Source organism: Sapajus apella, unplaced genomic scaffold (genome assembly GCF_009761245.1).
Source record: "Sapajus apella isolate SASKATOON/1434 unplaced genomic scaffold, GSC_monkey_1.0 scaffold2, whole genome shotgun sequence".
NCBI lineage: Eukaryota > Metazoa > Chordata > Mammalia > Primates > Cebidae > Sapajus > Sapajus apella.
Window position 1 is genome coordinate 57299681 of NW_022436942.1, and position 18533 is coordinate 57318213.

Below are 18533 nucleotides of genomic sequence, written 5' to 3' on the forward strand. Positions count from 1 at the left end.
ACACACACACACACACACACACACACACACACACACACACACACACAGAGTGAGTAGCTCAGGGGAGGACACTTGATCCAAACTAGGCTGACTTGAACTGATGGAACATAATACTGGGACTTTTTCTTTTTTGAGACCGACTCTTGCTCTTTCTCCCAGGCTGGAGTGCAGTGGTGTAATCTCTGCTCACTACAACCTCTGTCTCCTGGGTTCAAGCAATTCTCATGCCTCAGCCTCCTAAGTAGGTGGGATTACAGGCGCTGCCACCATACCCGGCTAGCCTTTGTATTTTCAGTAGAGACGGGCTTTTGCTATGTTGCCCAGGCTGGTCTTGGAGCTCCTGGCCTTAAGTGATCCACTGGCCTCAGCCTCCCAAATTGCTGAGATTACAGGCATGAGCCACCATGCCAGGCCTGGGACCTTTATTTTGACACTCCAGGAAAGATAGTTTCTCTTTCTTGTAACTTCGAGTTCAATAGCAATTTGGCTTGAAACTCTCCACATGTAGAGGAAGGCTATTTGGGTAAAGAGCCAACACAGAGGACAGCAGAGCCAAGAGATGGAGAGCCAGAGAACAATGCAGCAAAACAGCACCTGAATCCAGGACTCCTGCCCTTTTGTGCTTAAGCCATCTTGAGTTGGATTTCTTGTTATTTACATGCACCCAGAAGAGTTCTTGCTGATAAATTACTTTAGGCCTATACAAACAGAATTAACTGAGACAGGGCTGCACGAACAGCCCTATTTCCACTAGGTGTTTAAAAACCTTCTTTTTATTATTTACCACTGGAAAAAGAAAGGGAAGAAGGAGAATAAGAATCAGAGAATTCTGCTACCCTTGAAAATTTAGCAAGGGCAGATTATAATGGCCAAAACTGACCTGTGGAGCCAAGAACTGGTCTGCATGTAATAAGAAACATTCTGAAAATTTAACAAGTGGAAAAATAACCTGCTGGGCCTCTTTGTGAACAAGCTGTTCAATGTCAACAAGCCTAAGGCACTACTAAATATCACAAGGTCAATTCCGCTGAAATGGGGTTTTTATATATTGTCAGATATTTTATTCAGTTTTTTTTGGAAAACAGAGTATTTTCTATTGATATTTTCTTTTTCTTTAAATACATGGTCTGGTTTTAATTGGAAACAGTACCCTTGGTTAAGCATCAGCGCATGGAGGGAAGGTGGAGACATTAGAGCTTCTCTAGCAAAATGACTGGAGGTGTTTAGAGCTTACTGCAGTCTATCAGAATCAACTCTGGCTAATGTGCCTTCTTCTTCTTTTTTTTTTTTTTTTGAGACAAGAGTCCTATTCTGCCACCCAGGCTGGAGTGCAGTGGTGTTAGACCTCAGCTTACTACAACCTCCGCCTCCCGGGTTCGAGCAATTCTTCTGCCTCAGCCTCCCCAGTAGCTGGGACTACAGGTGCGCACCACCACACCCAACTAATTTTTTTTTTTTTTTTTTGTATTTTTAGTAGAGATGGGGTTTCACCATGTTGGCCAGGCTGGTCTTGAACTCCTGACATCATGATCCGCCCACCTCAGCCTCCCAAAGTGCTGGGATTACAGGTGTGAGCCACCATGCACAGCCTAATTTGCCTTCTTCATGAACTTGACAGGGAAGAAAATAATCCAGACCTGTAAGATGAGTATCAAAGCCTAAAAAAGAATCCATCTGAGTCATTCTGCCACTTATTTTTTTAAATGACTGAATTACTATTTTTTATGACTGAAGTATACACAAGACACTAATCATATTAACATTAGTGTTGCCCAAAAGACACTAATCATACTGGAATTTCTAGCTCCAAAGTTGTCTCAGATAGAGCAGGGTGTATTTGCTAAAAGAAAATTAACTGCCCACATTAATTAAAAAAGGTATATAATACATCAGGTTTAAATTCCAAGTATGGAAGCACTGTTTTCTACTTTTGCTGGCTAGTGGTCTAGAGTTCTTGGCTTGAAATAGGGCATAGATATCATCAACATTCCAGATGATCTCTGAGGCTAGGGTGTCAGCTTGTCAACTTGACAAGCTGTCAAACTGGAAGCTCCTGATGGAAGAGCTTACTGAGTGCATTCCTGACCTTCTTTTTTTGGTTATGTATGATCTGTCTGTGCTTAAGTATTAAGAGTTGCTCTTTGGACCATCACGGAAGGGAATGTTGAAATCATGGACAAGCTAACCCTTTCTGAATAGTGGTTCTGTGATGAAAATCTAGATTAAAAACTAAGCATTAACTTATAGACATTAAAAAAAATCTGATGTGACACAGTAATAGAAAAACTTGTTTAGTTTGGGGAAAAAAACTTCTTTTTTTTTCTTTGAGACAGAGTCTCCCTCTGTCGCCCAGACTGGAGTTCAGTGGCACCATCTCAGCTCACTGAAACCTCTGCCTCCAGGGTTCAAGCAATTCTCCTGTCTCAGCTCTCCTGTCTCAGCTGGGACTACAGGCATCCTCCATCATGCCTGGCTAACTTTTGCATCTTTAGCTGGGACGAGATTTTGCCATGTTGGCCAGGTTGGTCTTGAACTCCTGGCCTCAAGTGATCTGCCCACTTTAGCCTCCCAAAATTGCCCACCTTGGCCTCCCAAAGTGCTAGGATTATAGGCATGAGCCACTGCACCTGGCCAACAAAGCCACTTTCTAAAATGCTGTTCGTTTCAACGTAGTTGTGCTATTTTCTGAAAACTGATTCCAATAATGTCAGAGCAGTGGGTAGAATTTCTAGGAACAACAGGCCTACTCTCTCAGGAAAATATATAAAAGGAGAAATTACTGTCCTACTTCTTTCCCAGACATGGCAAAGTGTTTGCCTCATGGCTTTCTGGGATATCCATGCTTTTTTAGCTAACAGTTCTGTGCACAATACATTTCAATAAAGTTCCAACTTTCATTTAAAGAAAAAAGCCCTCTCACTTGATACTTTATCTAACAATGTTACAATAATAACCTGTTATTACCATATGATATTTTTTGTTACAACTTTTGTAGCGTGAATTGGCAGAGAAAGACGGCATCCATCCTCTGCTTTCCCTGGCTTTCAGATCATTCTACACAGATCCCTCTGTATCGATATATGCTCCTTGGCAGATGATGTGTTTACACAATTAAAATAATAAAAAAGAAAAATTCAAATTCCATTCTCAATATACATGCTAAGTATGGGTAACACTAGAACAAAAGATGGTCTTTCTAGAATGCTACAACCACCTGAGCACTTGCCTTCAACTCTCTGTCATCAATTGGCCTACAATGAGCAGGGATCTTTGAATTAGGGACTGACAGGTGATGTGTCTGAACTGAGTCATATTTGTCTATACAATGCTTTACAGTTTAGAATATGCTTTCATATAAATTATTTGATACATGTAGGCCTGAGCAGCAGACATTATCCACATTTTAAAGACAAAAAACAAAACAAAACAAAACTCAAGTTCAGAGTCACCACATAACTTGGTCCAGGTCACACAGCCAGAAAGAAACCAAATCAGAATTCCAACTGAAGAAGCCACTAAGGAAACAGCATCCACTATTGGGAGAAACACCACCAGCAAGAACTTGTCGGTATGCAGAGTTAACCCACCACCTAACTATGAAGTTTTTCACATACATGGGAGATGGGCAGAGTTCTGCCACACTGTGCAGAGTCTCTGCTGAAGGATCAACAAATAACCAACGTAGTTTTGCATTTAAGGATTTCACGGTGTTAACCATGAGCTGATTCAATCAGTTTCCACTAAACTTCTAGTGATTTTATCTTCTGCTTGCAGTGCCCACATAAATGGAATCTATTACAGCACATGGGAAATTAGTATTTGTTGAACTGTTTTTAAATATTTTATACCATTTTAATACAGAGGAAGGCACAGGGCATCAGGGACTATAAAGGAACAAGGACAGGGTTAGGCAGGCCAGGGCTTGAGTCCCAGCTCTGCCATTTACCAGCTGTGAGGCCAAGCACTCACCTTGCTTGGCTTCCTCATGTGAACACAGGCTCTCGTGAGGATTAAATAAGATACTGCATGTGCAATCCCAGGCACGACCTAGCTAGAGCAGTGCTTCTGTATGGCTCAGCTTCTGCCACCCTTTCTTTAGTAATATCAAAACAACGAACATTGGAAGAACTAAAATGTAATATACAAAATGCTTTCAATAGGGAAGAAATTGATCTAGTTGTACTTATTAATACTATTTATATTGAGAAATATTAAGCTTACACCTGAATAGATTTTCTAATAATTTAGAAAAAGTGTTTTTAGTGCCCCAGATAATGCTTTTTTTAAAAATTTAGATAAGAGCATTCAAAACATAAAGACTTTATATTACACACTATTCTCACTATTATTTAAGTTAAAGTTTATGCAAAGATATGCATTTCTTTTACTGTTGAGAAGTCTTTGTTTTGTGAAAATACAAGTCTATTTCATTTTCTCATATGTATTTCTGTAAATGGAAGCCTCTTATAAATGGTTGTAATTTTTGGGATTTAGAAACTCTTTTTTCTTTTGCATGAGTTTGGAGAATGTGGCCCTAACTGTATTCATTCCATCCCTCTCATTATTTTAAGGTTACTTAGACTTCTAAATATCATTCAAGAAAACTTTGGAAGATTGCAATTAGGTCCTAAATACTAAAAATATTTTCCTCCTCCTGATATATTTTCCATTTACTGTCTCATTTCTACATAACTCAGAATTAAAAGCTGATATGCCATGTGCTGTATGCACATTAATAGTGTGTAGGACACCTTGTTTGTGCTAAAATGAGATAACAGATGTCAAAGTACTCTGAGAATTTAAAAGCACTATGCATATTAAGGTATAATTATACAAATGTGAATGCAACATCTATTTATTAGGGGTATGGAAATGGTGGAGTGTTTCAGAACTTTTGGGCTAATGAGTCCAGTTTAGAATTACAAGCTAGAGAAGCTATGTTTTCAGCATGATAGGAAACCCATAATTCAGATGTATTTATATCATTACATTCAGTTCATGCTGAACTCAATTTTGTTTCTCACATATTCATTTAAAATAATTTGATGCCAGAATATTGCTTATATTAGAATAATAGCAAACAATGTTTGCAAATCCCTGGTATCCCAAGAAATATTGTTTCAAATTAAAAACTAGCAATTAAACACTATTCTAGTGTTTTATTTTAAATATCTGCTAACAAATTTAACAGGTAAAATGGACATTAAATTTATCTCAATTTAATTTTAAGCATTGGTTTTCCAAGTTAAGCAAAGCACCTCCAAACATCTGGTGAGCAGACCTCAAGAAGGCAAAACTCCTATAAATTATTGCAGCCACCAAGAACTTAAGGTTTCTGGCCTAAGGCTAGAATTCCAAATCACTCTAGCAGTGGCTCAGCTAAACTTGAAGCAGAGGGGTTTCTAAGAACATAAATCTGTCCTGGTGATTTTCTCTAAACTAAAGTCTCCTTTCTTTTGGTAGGTAGGAAAGAAAGCCTGAAGCTCAACTTTGCATCTAAGTGGGAAACGGACTGGTTAGGCAAGCATTAACCAAGCTACAATAAGTTTCTTGGGAGAAACCCCTAGGGAAAGAACTGGAGGAATGGAGCTCCAGGTTGGAAGGAGGGCGCTCCAGGTTGCAAGCTACTTGCTTGCAATAATTTTAATTGCTAATTCAAGTCTTTAGGAAGAGCCAACTTGATTGCCTAAACACGTAACTTCAGGGGAAAAAATATGGTCTAGGGAGATATGACAAGTTTTCTAAAAAGTAAATAAATTACAAAAAGTATTACAGCAAATGACCAAAAATAAGGTAAAACAGAAGGCAGCAAATCACACTGCCATGTGTGCACCTATGCAACAATCTTGCATGTTCTTCACATGTACCCCAAAACCTAAAATGCAATAAAATAAATTTAAAAAAAGAAAAGAAAAAACAAACATCAACCGAATGGTTGAGTGGTGGAAAAGTCACATCAGTTGAATTATTCAACAACAAAATGGCAGAGTATTTCATACTTTGACAGGTTTAAAGCACCAGTTTTAAGAGGCATGCATTCATTGCTCCATGGATTTTGGCCTTGCCAGACTAGGGATCATGCTCAAAATTGCAATTAACACCACCTAAAGAGCTGAAGTTCCAGAATCTCTTTTTCTTATTGATCAGATTCCTGTGGTGTCATCCCCTATTTTCCCTGCAGCAGAAGTGCTGTATTGAACAGCAGGCCTTTAGAGAGCTTCTAACAAGCTTCCGGTTGCTGATGGAGCCTGTGTCTCTAGCAGTCACTCGATCATTGTTAGCAGCCCATGTGAGGGGAATGCGTGCATCTACAGGTCTCTGATTCACCACATCCCTGCTTATCTCACTCTGCTTTCTGCTTTTGGGCTTTTCTCACCTGGCCAGATAAAAGTCCATTCCATTTTCTCAATGCAAGACAATTCTTGTAAGGGATGCATTTCTGATTGGAGCAACTGGTTAAAAAATGTGTGCTATTTGGTACTCCTGCCCCTGCTTGTGAACCTCAGGCAGAATGTAAGGGTGCAGTCTTGCTAGGTCACCTCTGAGTGTTTATACATAGGTGGAAGGGTAACTCCTCTTTAAAAAAAAACTGCACTATATAGAGAAATTTCATAAATTATATAAGCCGCTGAGAGAAGTGATTCTGTTATACTGAGGTTGACACAAGTCAATAATAGCTAATGCTCATTAAAGAACTATCTTCCCTTACCCAGGGAAGAAAGAGGCTCAGAAAAGACCCAGTTCGTATTAATACATAAAGACTACATGGTTCAAGGTTAAAACAAACTACATATCTGAAATGCTGTCATTAGAGAAATTTAACCACCTATGTGATTTGAAAATATAATAAGTAACAGGAAATAAATAAAAAGTCTGGGGGGAAAAAATCTTTCAGATGCCCTCTTTAAAAGAACACCAGTGAAAACAGTAATAAAAATTAAAAGCCAATACCTAGCAACAGAGAAAGAGAAAATTATTATTTTCTTATTTCTCCCATATTTTCCATCCCCTTTCAATAAATGATTCTCCATAATCCCAACATTGCCATTTCCTGCACAAAGAACCCAGAGAACAATTCAAAATTAAAGGAGCTGAAAGAAGACACAGTATCCCAGGCCTACTCTCCCCAAGGCATTTGCAGGCAGAATAGCCATGGTTTCCAGAACATTCTCTTCACATTTATCTTTCATGAGCTGCGGCATAGAATGTTTACCAGAGGCTTTAAAAATAAAATCTCACTAAACAGTTGAGAAAGATATTTAACAACCAAGGCAAAGCAATTACAGTTAAATTTTCACCTCAAGATTCTCATCTTAGGTGTGGGAGGCAAAGAGAAGACTCCTGCACATCTGTCTGAACCTAGAATGAGGATGAAAAGAGTTGATTCTGCCAATAGTTGGCAACAAATCCATAGTTTTGCCTCTCAGGGCGAAATGTGGAGCCAGCTGCCCACCTGAATGTGCATTAAGAACAGCACCACTCTTTGGTTAAGGCTGACTCAAGTTTCTAAGCAGCAATCCAAGGATAGGCTAGACATCAACATCCAAAAACATGGAAAGGTCTGAACGTGACAGATCTCTCTTTTCAATTATTTGTGTCAGAAAGCATTGTTATTTTCAACTATTCAAGGTGACAATGAGATATTGCAACTAGTCCCAGTAGAGCATTTCTGTATGAATGTATAGACTTGGGAGGAAATTAACAACATCACACGGGGTTAATCCTCACCCCGAAACTTCTGCCTCGTTATCCAACCAATTTGCATTTTGTAATCTAGACTTTTATTATTCATTTTCATTATGATTTGACTTTGACACAATATTATTCCCTTTAGGGCAAAGACTTTCTGGGTGCAATGAGATCAGACATAATTTCTTCAGCAGGAATGCATGACAAGGACATGTGTACACATTCCATTCCCAGAAATTTCTGTCTCAGTCTAGTTCAGACGAGCAAGGAATGAAAGGCGGGGCATTAAATGGTATAAATTCTAGTTAGGCACGGACAGTAAGCATCCATTTTGTGAGCTACTGTTCAGTATTAAAAGGCATTACCTGATATGGATGAAAAAGACATCACAAAGGCTTATAACACCTTACCTGAGCCATCTGCCTCTCCAGTTTTGATCGGGGAATATCATCAAAGTAGTTTTCATTTCTTCTCCTCCTTGCATCGCCCTGCATGATAATGTGAGGAACGTCTAGGGAGCCACCAGTGGTGTAAGTGCTTTGGCTAAGTGATGGAGACAACTGAGGAGGTGTGTGATTACCACTGGGTTCCTGAATGGAAATACATCATGAAATAAATACCATGTTCCGTGGCTAACCTTTGGTTTCAAAATTGCGAAATACTGACAAGACAAATTGTAGGGGTGGGGAGTCGCTTTAGAATCAACAGCCAAGGAATGAATGACATTCCACCATTTGATTAACGGCATGACTAGTCAATACGTTTTCCCCTAAGTATTTCAGGTGAAATGTCTGAAATATCAAGAGTCAGGTTCTGTTTTCCTAAAGCAGCACTGTGGATGGTCTCAGGAGGGAGGCACACCTATATCAGGCACCTCTGACACTACTGCATGTGTTTACAGGGAAGGAACCCGGCCCTCATGTGGGCAGAGCATCCTCACCATGGCAGATGCCATGATGAGAAAGCTAAAATGGGACCCAAAGGGTTTTGATCCAAAGAATGGTCTGACAACAGGGTTAGGAAGAGGACACAGTATGGCAACACAGCATGTCACACGCACAGACTGCAGAGCAGTGCATGCTACGACAGAGGATGCTTTTCCATGGCAAAGACAACTCCATCCGAGGGAAGCGGGTCAGGAGGAAGATAGGGGGCATAGACAGCTCAGCTCTACTGTTTGTGAGTAAGATGAGGTTTGGGATCATGGTGTTCCTCCACACCACTTCTCCTCCAGATATTCTGGACAGATTTAGGTCCTACACTTTTTCTTGGGAATCTCTGCCTTCGATCTTTTTTTGTTCCCCTAAATCTCTTTGAGAGAGCCAGAATGAGAGGTTCAGAAGGTGAAGGAAAAAGAGCAGGGTAAGTAGCAGGAAATCACTCCTCTACAGAGTCATTTTAGGATGGCTACACCGATGGTGCTTATGTTTTTCTCTCCTTTCATGTAGCAAAATGAAGGCAAAACAAGAATGGTATTTTTATTTCCAATTTATTTGAGGCTCGTCTAAGGGGTAACATTTCTTTTTTTTTTTTTTTTTTTTTTTTGAGACGGAGTTTCACTCTTGCCACCCAGGCTGGAGTGCAATGGCGCGATCTCGGCTCACCGCAACCTCCACCTCCTGGGTTCAGGCAATTCTCCTGCCTCAGCCTCCTTAGTAGCTGGGATTACAGGCATGTGCCACCAAGCCCAGCTAATTTTTTGTATTTTTAGTAGAGACGGGGTTTCACCATGTTGACCAGGATGGTCTCGATCTCTTGACCTCGTGATCCACCCGCCTCGGCCTCCCAAAGTGCTGGGATCACAGGCTTGAGCCACTGCGCCCGGCCTGGGGTAACATTTCTATTTGTACTTTTATGACTCCCAAAACTCTCAAGTAGCCTCCAAATATCCCAGTATACCCTAATTCCCCCAGTAATCAATTAAACCAGCATGAATGTAGCCCCTACCCATCCCATTCCAGTCTCTCTCAGGAGGGTAGGCTGTGCCCTCCTGGAGCCAATTCTCTTGTATTCCCTGAAATCCTTGGGCATTTTCCTCTCCTCCAGAGCTGAATTGGACACAAAATCATAACAGCTTCTCTCCTGACCCAACCTCTGCTATCCTGACAATGGCTATGCGGCTTGCTGAAGTTTACTGACAGGAGGCAGGCCACCGCATTCATCACGATGGTTATGTCCGGGCACTGTGCTTGTGTTTATCCCTTCAGAGGAGAAATCAGAAGCAATCAAGTGCAGGACAAAATAAAGAGAGCAGGGTGGGCACTCCGCAGCTTTCAGAGAGATCTGAGCTTTTTGATACATTTTAGAAAAGTTCTTACAGGACTCATGAACCCTGTGACTGCTGGCCACTGCTTGCGGCTGCCATTTTGCCTAGAAATCATCTCTCACTTTCTCTCTGCCCTTTCCTCCCTCCCTTCCTTCACTTCCACTTCATTTCTCTCTCCCTTCTACAGGTTCTCTCTAGTTTCCTACCTCATAATTCTAAAGTGTAGTTGAAGTAAACAAATAACATTTATTAAGTAAGGTTTTAGATTCTCTATTCTCTAGTTTTCAAGTGGGTAAAGCTGGACAAGTTTTGCTTCTTGAAAAACAGAAGACCCTAAGGTTAATTTTAAATTGATCTTTACTTAACTGTGGTCCTTGATCGATTTTCTTTCTGTGGGTTTGAGGAGTCTGACAGAAAACTCATTTCCGCTCTCCTGGCGTAGATGGGGTGTGGGATGGGAAGTGAGGGAATGGTTCTTTAAAGGTGGTGAATTCCAATATAGATGGATATCTAAATCTCAAAAATATATACTTTACCAATCTAGAAAAACAAATCCTGTTGTTCTGATTGCGTCAAGCATAATCAAAAGGAAGATTGTTTTTTACACAGATAAGGTAAGCTACACAGAAAATAGCCTGCAATTCCTGATCCATTGCTTCAGTTGTATAAAGTGTATGTTTATAAAACCTATAAAACCGCACAAAATAATTCTTTTTCTTACTCTGTTGCTCAGGCTGGAGTGCAGGGGCGTGATCTCTGCTCACTGCAACCCTCCGCCTCCCAGGGTCAAGCGATTTTCATGCCTCAGCCTCTGTAGTAGCTGAGACTACAGATGGGCATAACCACACCTGGCTAATTTTTTCTGTTTTTAGTGGAGACGGGATTTCACCATGTTGGCTAGGCTGGTCTCAAACAATGCTTAAGATAAGGGCAGAGAACCAAATGAATGTGCTTGGCACTTACCCTGAGGGTGATGGACCGAGGGGGCTTCTGTGGGGGATCGTCGTGTAGCCTGTCTCCCAGAGATGCCAAAATGCGTTTCCTGTGGCCAATCAAATTGATTTTTAGAACCTGAAACAACATATATTTGGGTTAAATATTTCATTGGAGAAGAAATAATTTTTATATGTCCTAAAACACATGGGGTAAAAAAGAGATTTGTGCAAAGCGACCCCTGCACCATGAGATATGGTGTGACATCAGTGTGACTGCTGAAGTCCACAAAGATGGCAGTAGCATCTGGAAAGCCTGGAGTGGCTAAGTAGTGGGGGCAGAAAGAGAAGGCAGGATGGTTCTCCTTCCACTCATGTTGCCCGACAGTCCCACTCCCAATGCAGCAGCCCCAAGACCTTGCCAAAATAGACTCCCGCTCTCCTCATAAGCAGCAGAAACCTCACAGGATACAATCTCAGTCCAGACTTGGCTTTGGGCTAATGGGGATAGGCTTCCTTGGCTTTCCCTCCATCCAGGACACGCCGTCATGCCAGCCTCCTCTGGGTCTTGGAAACTTGACATTCATTCTTGTCTTGGGGCCTCTACCCCTGATCAGCTACCAGCCTGGAATTTTTCCTCTCCCCTCTGAGATTTTCAAATAACCAGTGACTTCTCATGGCTCTGGACATTGTTCTAGTGCTGTGTTCTCAGAAAGGTTTCCCCCACCTCCTTATTGAAGGTTCCGTGCCTTCAATCTCTGGCATGCTCTCCATGACGATCCTCATTTTATCATGCTCTGAAAGCACTTTCTTTACAGGCTTAGTGTTTGCGTTTTGTTCTACCCTCTCCAGGTAAGCTCCCTGGGAGCAGGGCACTAGCATATGTTGATCACTATTATTTCCCAAAAGGATGACTAAAAATATAAGGGATTAATGAATTAATAGAGATGACAGTTGCAAAATTAGAGTTATCTTGTGTAAGGATACAGTTAGATGTGGAAGCATTGCCTGTTGGGGTAGACTCAGAGCCTCCCCAGGATGGTATTTTGAATCTGATCATACTGCAAACGGCATGTGGCAGAAGAGCTCTCAAAGGGAAATGAGAATTGCAGAGCCTCAATCCTCAGCCCCATTCCTGGTGCTTTACCTAGGCCACACCCTTTTCAATCTTACCAACTTCTCTATCTGGAAGGAACTCTCACTTGACAGATGAAGAAACTGTGGTTTGGAGTGGTTAAGTCACTTACCCAAGAGCCAGCATGCGGTGGCTCTGGGATTTGAATCAGATTGGTCCAATTCCAAAGCATCTTTTACTCCAAACTATACAGCACAAAATCTGGGGATATCTCCAAATATTACCGACTTCTCAAAAAACCTATTGCATATTTATCCATTTATAAAAATGTGTTTGCCTCTTCCCTACCTGTGTGTAGTCCCAAGATACAATAATCTTGTTGGGTAACTAGTTTCCAAAGTCGTTACCCCATGTGTAAATTTTTTTCTTCTCAAGTTTTAAGATAGAAAGTGGGGTGAGCATTTCTTTGGCATGCATTCCAAATGCATGGCATGCTACCTTGAATTTTTCCTAAAAAATTATTTCAGCTTTTATTTTAGATATGTGCAGGTTTGTTGTATGGATACACTGTGTGATGCTAAGGTCTAGGGTATGAACAATCCCATCACTAGGTAGTATGCATAGTACCCAACAGATAGTTTTTCAGCCCTTGTCCCCTTCCTCCCTCCCCTCTTTAGTAGTCCCCAGTGTTCACTGTTGCCATCTTAATGCCAATGAGTACTCAACGTTTAGCTCGCACTTATAAGTGAGAACGTGCAATATTTGGTTTTCTATTTCTGCATTAATTAAGGGTAATGGTCTTCAGCTGCATCCATATTGCTGCAAAGGACATAATTTCATTCTTTTTTATGTCTGTGTATATTCCATCCACCTTGACTTTTTATTTACCTATTTGCCAGTTATCTTACTGGCCTTTTGGCCTAAACAGATACAGATTTTACACTCATACTATGCCCTATGCCTTTTATAGCCACCCTCTGACCCATGCCTGTTGATGATGGGGAGGGCAAATGTTAGCCAAGGTGAATGTCCCCATGTACCATATCCCTATGATTTTATAAACCTTCACCTCCCCAGGTTGATGAATCCTAATCTTTGCAAGTTTGTTTTCATAAAGCAGATCTTCTTTTCCATAAATCGTTTCAGTTGACATTCTCTGGACTTTCTCCTACCCTATTACAGCTGCTTAAGGTATGTTAAAAAAATGGCTCACAATATTCCTGGTATAAGTGAACCATGGCTTTACATTTATGCTGTATACTGTTTTCTGCTTTTAATATCCTTTTGAAATGTCCTTCCTAAGCTCACCTGATTTCTGGCTAGAAAGCTGCAGTAGGAATAGCTAGGGAAGTATACACGGACTATAAAATCCCTTAATTTTGTTATAGCTAGTAGTTCAAAGCCCTTTAATCTAAGAAGGATGATTTGAATTATTTTTCCTGAATTCCTTATCTTACAGTTGTCTAGGCAGAAGCCCATCTGCTATCCTTCTGCCCACTCACACAGCCCTGTGTTCGCTTTCTGCATTTTTATTAACCAGTTTGGCATTTCACTACCTGGAAGAGCTTAGCGGTCTTTGCAAATCTGGAAATTTCACTATGTATTCCTTTCAGGTGATTTATAAATATGCTAAGTAAGTGTGGCCCTACTGCTGATGATTTGCAGGCAGGATTGTTTATACAATCCATAGAAATGCCTTATATTCTTGTATTGTTTCTTTTTTTAAGCATCAAGATCAAATAATTCCTCCATTTCAGAAAAAATATAACCTTTCCAAAGATATTTTGCAAGTCTAAACATAGTACATTTTCTAATTCTCTTTTATTCTAATTCTCAATTACTTTGCCAAAGGCTTCTATTGGATATCAATTCCACCCATAAAATCTTCACCACCATTCTCCCCAGCAGGTAGCTGGACCTCATGCCAGGTACTACTTTGCCCCCTCCTCGAGTCCTGCTAGAAATGCTTTTATAATAAAGATATTCATTTTATTATTATTATTTACAAAACTCACACTAAATAACAAATAACTGTGGTCCAATTGCACTGATGTGATCTCCACTACTGCTTTTAGTTTACTCTCCCACAACTCAATTTTGGGTAGGTTACCTGACTCCTCTGATCTCAGGTTTTCTCACACGTAAAGTAAAGAAGTTAATGACAATTTCAAATGTTGGGAAGATGAAGAGTGAAATTATAAGGATGACCAGCATAGTACCTGACACATAGAAGAAGCAACTTTCACAGTATGCTTATTCTAGCAAATGGGCTCTGAGGGTGTATAGAAATCCTGGCCTGGAAGAACAAGGACTTGGTCATTGTCATAAAGTCAGTCATTTTAAACAAATACGCTGGTGCTTTTGATGAAGAGATGTGGCTAACTCTGGGAAAACCCTCACTGAACTAACTTATACTAGTAGGAACATGGCTGATTTCTAGCTATGAGACAAGACCCAATTTAAAAGAATATGCTATTCTCCCGTCCATATTGTTTAACTTCAATGAGAGGTAAGCTTCACTCCTCTGCACTGAAGCTTCATTGCTGTCTCCTCCACAGAGCTACCCAGATGGGTGGGTGGGTAGATGGATGGATGGATGGATGGATAACGGCTGGATAGATAGGAAACAAATTAACACAAGATGGTTAGAACTATCAAGATCACCTAGATAACTCTCCTATTCATTAGAAATGAGCCTCCATTACTGAAGATACTGCTGGTAACTTATTGAACATTTTCTATGCCATCATTTTATGTTCTAGTTATGCTAGAAACCATACCAAGAGTGTTATACATGTATATTAATATCTCCAGTAATCCTCACAATAGCATATATTAAAATCATTCCCATTTTAGAGATGCAAGATCTGATACTATAAAATGCCAAGTAACTTGCCTAAGGTCATACTGCTAAGAGGCCCATGGCTAGGATGTGCACCTGATTCTTAACCCGCCCTTCACCACTCCCCTTACTCTTCCTCTTGCTGTTAACCTCTATACTTTTTGACCTTAGCTACACTATTGGTTATGCCCTCATGAGGCTTCTTAATATGTTGCTTCTTACTTTGAGTTATGTTTAAAGCATTTATATAGGGTTTTGAGCATCTAAAAACATTAAAAGAATTCAGTTTTTAATAAGGCTTATAGTGCTGTTAAAGCCACAGGCAACAAGGGCAGATACCTCAAAGTATTCCCTGTGAAATACATATATAGACCAAGGACAGGAAACCCTCATCACCCAAGATTCAATCCAAGTTGGCTCACTGTGGAGTGGTAGACAGAGTTGATAGTTGGCTTCAAAATGCCCAAGATGACAATAAGAAATCCAATTGGCAAAACAATAACAGAGAAACTATTCCAAATAAAGATGGTCATTATGGGAAAGTCAGGTCTGAAGGCAGCTGGGTTTGTTTTGAGTTATCACAGCTTAATAGCAGACTGTCTTTGTAAGAAGATGGGGTTCCTGCAACCCCAGGCATCATGGCTAATACCAGTCTGAAATTAAAGTTTAAAAAAAAAAACCAAGACCAATGGTTACTGTAGCAGAGAAGAATTCTGTGAGTTTTCATTACTGCTTGAGTGAAAGTTAACTGTACAAAGGACATAATGGGTGTAAAAGACAAAATAATGGCAATGTATTATAGATTTAGTTATTCTAAGATATTGAAGCAATCAGTTCAACTAAAAAAACTATACTGAGCTTCTACTACCAATTATTTGGAGGATTCAAAGGGGAAAGTCCATGAACAGAGCTTATAATATTGGAGAGATTAGGCACAAATAACTATGTTATCACACCATTAAGAAAAAATTATTATACCCATGAGCATAAGAATGTGGTTCCAACTGCTGAGTTCTAATAGATAAGAAATAAAAGTTGTCTGGGTGCAATGGCTCACACCTGTAATCCCAGCACTTTGGGAGGCTGAGGTGGGCGGATCACGAGGTCAGGAGATCGAGACCATCCTGGCTAACTTGGTGAACCCCCTTATCTACTAAAAATACAAAAAAAAATATAGCTGGGCATGGTGGCACATGCCTATAGTCCCAGCTACTTGGGAAGCTCAGGTAGGAGAATTGCTTGAACCTGGGAGGTGGAGGTTGCAGTGAGCCGAGATCATACCACTGCACTTCAGCTTGGGTAACAAGAGTGAAATTCCGTCTCAAAAAAAAAAAAAAAAGTTATTGCATGTGTTCTTAATGGTTTTTTTTATCACAACTATCATAAGAGGAATGTGGGTCAAAGGCAAGGAATATTGTTGAAACAACAGAAGTCTGCCACAGGTGAGAATCCATTCATCACAGTAGTAGCTGCCTCCAGGAATTTTCTTCAGTATCACTTAAACAGCACAGTTCCAGAAATCCCACTGTGCATCCTGGCAAGAGGAGAATAACTGTGCTGAATGACAATCCCATAATATTATCTCACTGCTGTTTCTGTTCCTGGGTATGGCTGTGGGAATTCTGCCAGACAATATCGTGACATGACCCTCATACGGAATAGCTTACATCAAAATATATGTCACAGCAAAGCTGAAAGTCAATGTACTTAGGCTTTTTTCTTTTAAAATTTAATGTGATTAAAATTAAACATGTTTAAATTTAATCACATTAAATTTAACATGTTTCATTTAAACATGAGGTAAATGAAGCATTTTTGTTTATCCGCTTTTAAAAAAATTACATTTTGATTATAATAGCTATGCTGCTTTCCCATTTTAGATCCTTTATAAAATACAGAAAAACAATAAATGAACAAGTAATCCACAGGCTATATCTAAATAGATATATTTCTTCATTGTTTTTCCCCCATGATTATGTTTTGTGGTGGTCATAAGTACAGTTTTTGCCTTTTTTTTTCAGTTCTTTAAAGCTAAATAACTTTTCTTTTTTTTTTATATTTGTTCATATCTTGCTTTAATTTGTAACATATACACTATATAAAACATAGAAAAATTAAAATATCAAAAAATTAAAATTAGGAAATGTTGAGTAGAAAAGAACATTAAGATCATAAAGGAAGACAGAACAAAGACATTGTATAGGTTGAAAGGTCTTATGCAGTTGTTAACGTCATTCTTCATATGAGTACTCAGACTGTCTTTTCTACATGCTTAAATATCACAAACTGTTGTATGGAGTAGTAAAGTTATTAAATTTTTCAAGGTCATCTGTTTTCAAATATTTATGACCTTTTCCTGCAAAATATATATATATATATATTTTTTTTCCCCCATTTATTTATTTTATTGCATTTTAGGTTTTGGGGTACATGTGAAGAACATGCAAAATTGTTGCATAGGTACACACGTGGCAGTGTGATTTGCTGCCTTCCTCCCCATCACCTACATCTGGCATTTCTCCCCTTGCTATCTCTCCCCAGCTCCCCACCCCCCACTGTCCCTCCCCTATTTCCCCCCAACTGACCCCAGTGTGTAGTACTCCCCTCCCTGTGTCCATGTGTTCTCATTGTTCAACACCCGCCTATGAGTGAGAACATGCGGCGTTTGATCTTCTGCTCTTCTGTCAGTTTGCTGAGAATGATGGTTTCCAGGTTCATCCATGTCCCTACAAAGGACACAACCTCATCGTTTTTGATGGCTGCATAATATTCCATGGTGTATATGTGCCACATTTTCCCTATCCAGTCTATCGTCGATGGGCATTTGGGTTGGTTCCAGGTCTTTGCTATTGTAAACAGTGCTGCAATGAACATTCGTGTGCACGTGTCCTTATAGTAGAACGATTTGTAATCCTTTGGATATATACCCAGTAATGGGATTGCTGGGTCAAATGGAATTTCTATTTCTAGGTCCTCGAGGAATCGCCACACTGTCTTCCACAATGGTTGAACTAATTTACACTCCCACCAACAGTGCAAAAGTGTTCCTATTTCTCCACATCCTCTCCAGAATCTGTTGTCTCCAGATTTTTTAATGATCGCCATTCTAACTGGCATGAGATGGTATCTCAATGTTGTTTTGATTTGCATTTCTCTGATGACCAGTGATGATGAGCATTTTTTCATATGTTTGTTGGCCTCATGTATGTCTTCTTTTTAAAGTGTCTGTTCATATCCTTTGCCCACTTTTGAATGGGCTTGTTAGTTTTTTTCTTGTAAATCTGTTTTAGTTCTTTGTAAATTCTGGATATCAGCCCTTTGTCAGATGGGTAAACTGCAAAAATTTTTTCCCATTCTGTTGGTTGCCGATTCACTCTAATGATTGTTTCTTTTGCTGTGCAGAAGCTGTGGAGTTTGATTAGGTCCCATTTGTCTATTTTGGCTTTTGTTGTCAATGCTTTTGGTGTTTTGGTCATGAAGTCCTTGCCTACACCTATGTCCTGAATGGTTTTGCCTAGATTTTCTTCTAGGGTTTTTACGGTGTTAGGTCTCATGTTTAAGTCTTTAATCCATCTGGAGTTAATTTTAGTGTAAGGTGTCAGGAAGGGGTCTAGTTTCTGCTTTCTGCACATGGCAAGCCAGCTTTCCCAACACCATTTATTAAACAGGGAATCCTTTCCCCATTGCTTGTTTTTGTCTGGTTTGTCAAAGATCAGATGGTTGTAGATA

At 39.9% G+C, this 18533-nt stretch overlaps 1 protein-coding gene and 1 long non-coding RNA gene across 46 annotated transcripts in view; both read right to left on the reverse strand.

The window, feature by feature from the left end:
• Positions 1-190, reverse strand: part of LOC116556351 — a 2767-nt gene extending 2577 nt beyond the window's left edge. The window contains exon 1 of the long non-coding RNA XR_004270958.1: positions 13-190. This is a non-coding gene — a long non-coding RNA (uncharacterized LOC116556351). The remainder of the gene's footprint in view (positions 1-12) is intronic.
• ANKS1B (ankyrin repeat and sterile alpha motif domain containing 1B) overlaps positions 1-18533 on the reverse strand; it is a 1261971-nt gene that overhangs the window by 88845 nt on the left and 1154593 nt on the right. For 36 of the 45 annotated variants that reach the window (XM_032285340.1, XM_032285282.1, XM_032285383.1 and 33 more), the window contains 2 exons: positions 10919-11026; positions 8100-8279 (listed from right to left, as the gene is read on the reverse strand). In XM_032285340.1, the coding sequence (XP_032141231.1) occupies positions 8100-8279; positions 10919-11026 (288 nt within the window). The remainder of the gene's footprint in view (positions 1-8099; positions 8280-10918; positions 11027-18533) is intronic. The other 9 variants (XM_032285364.1, XM_032285605.1, XM_032285354.1 and 6 more) reach the window with 1 other exon arrangement.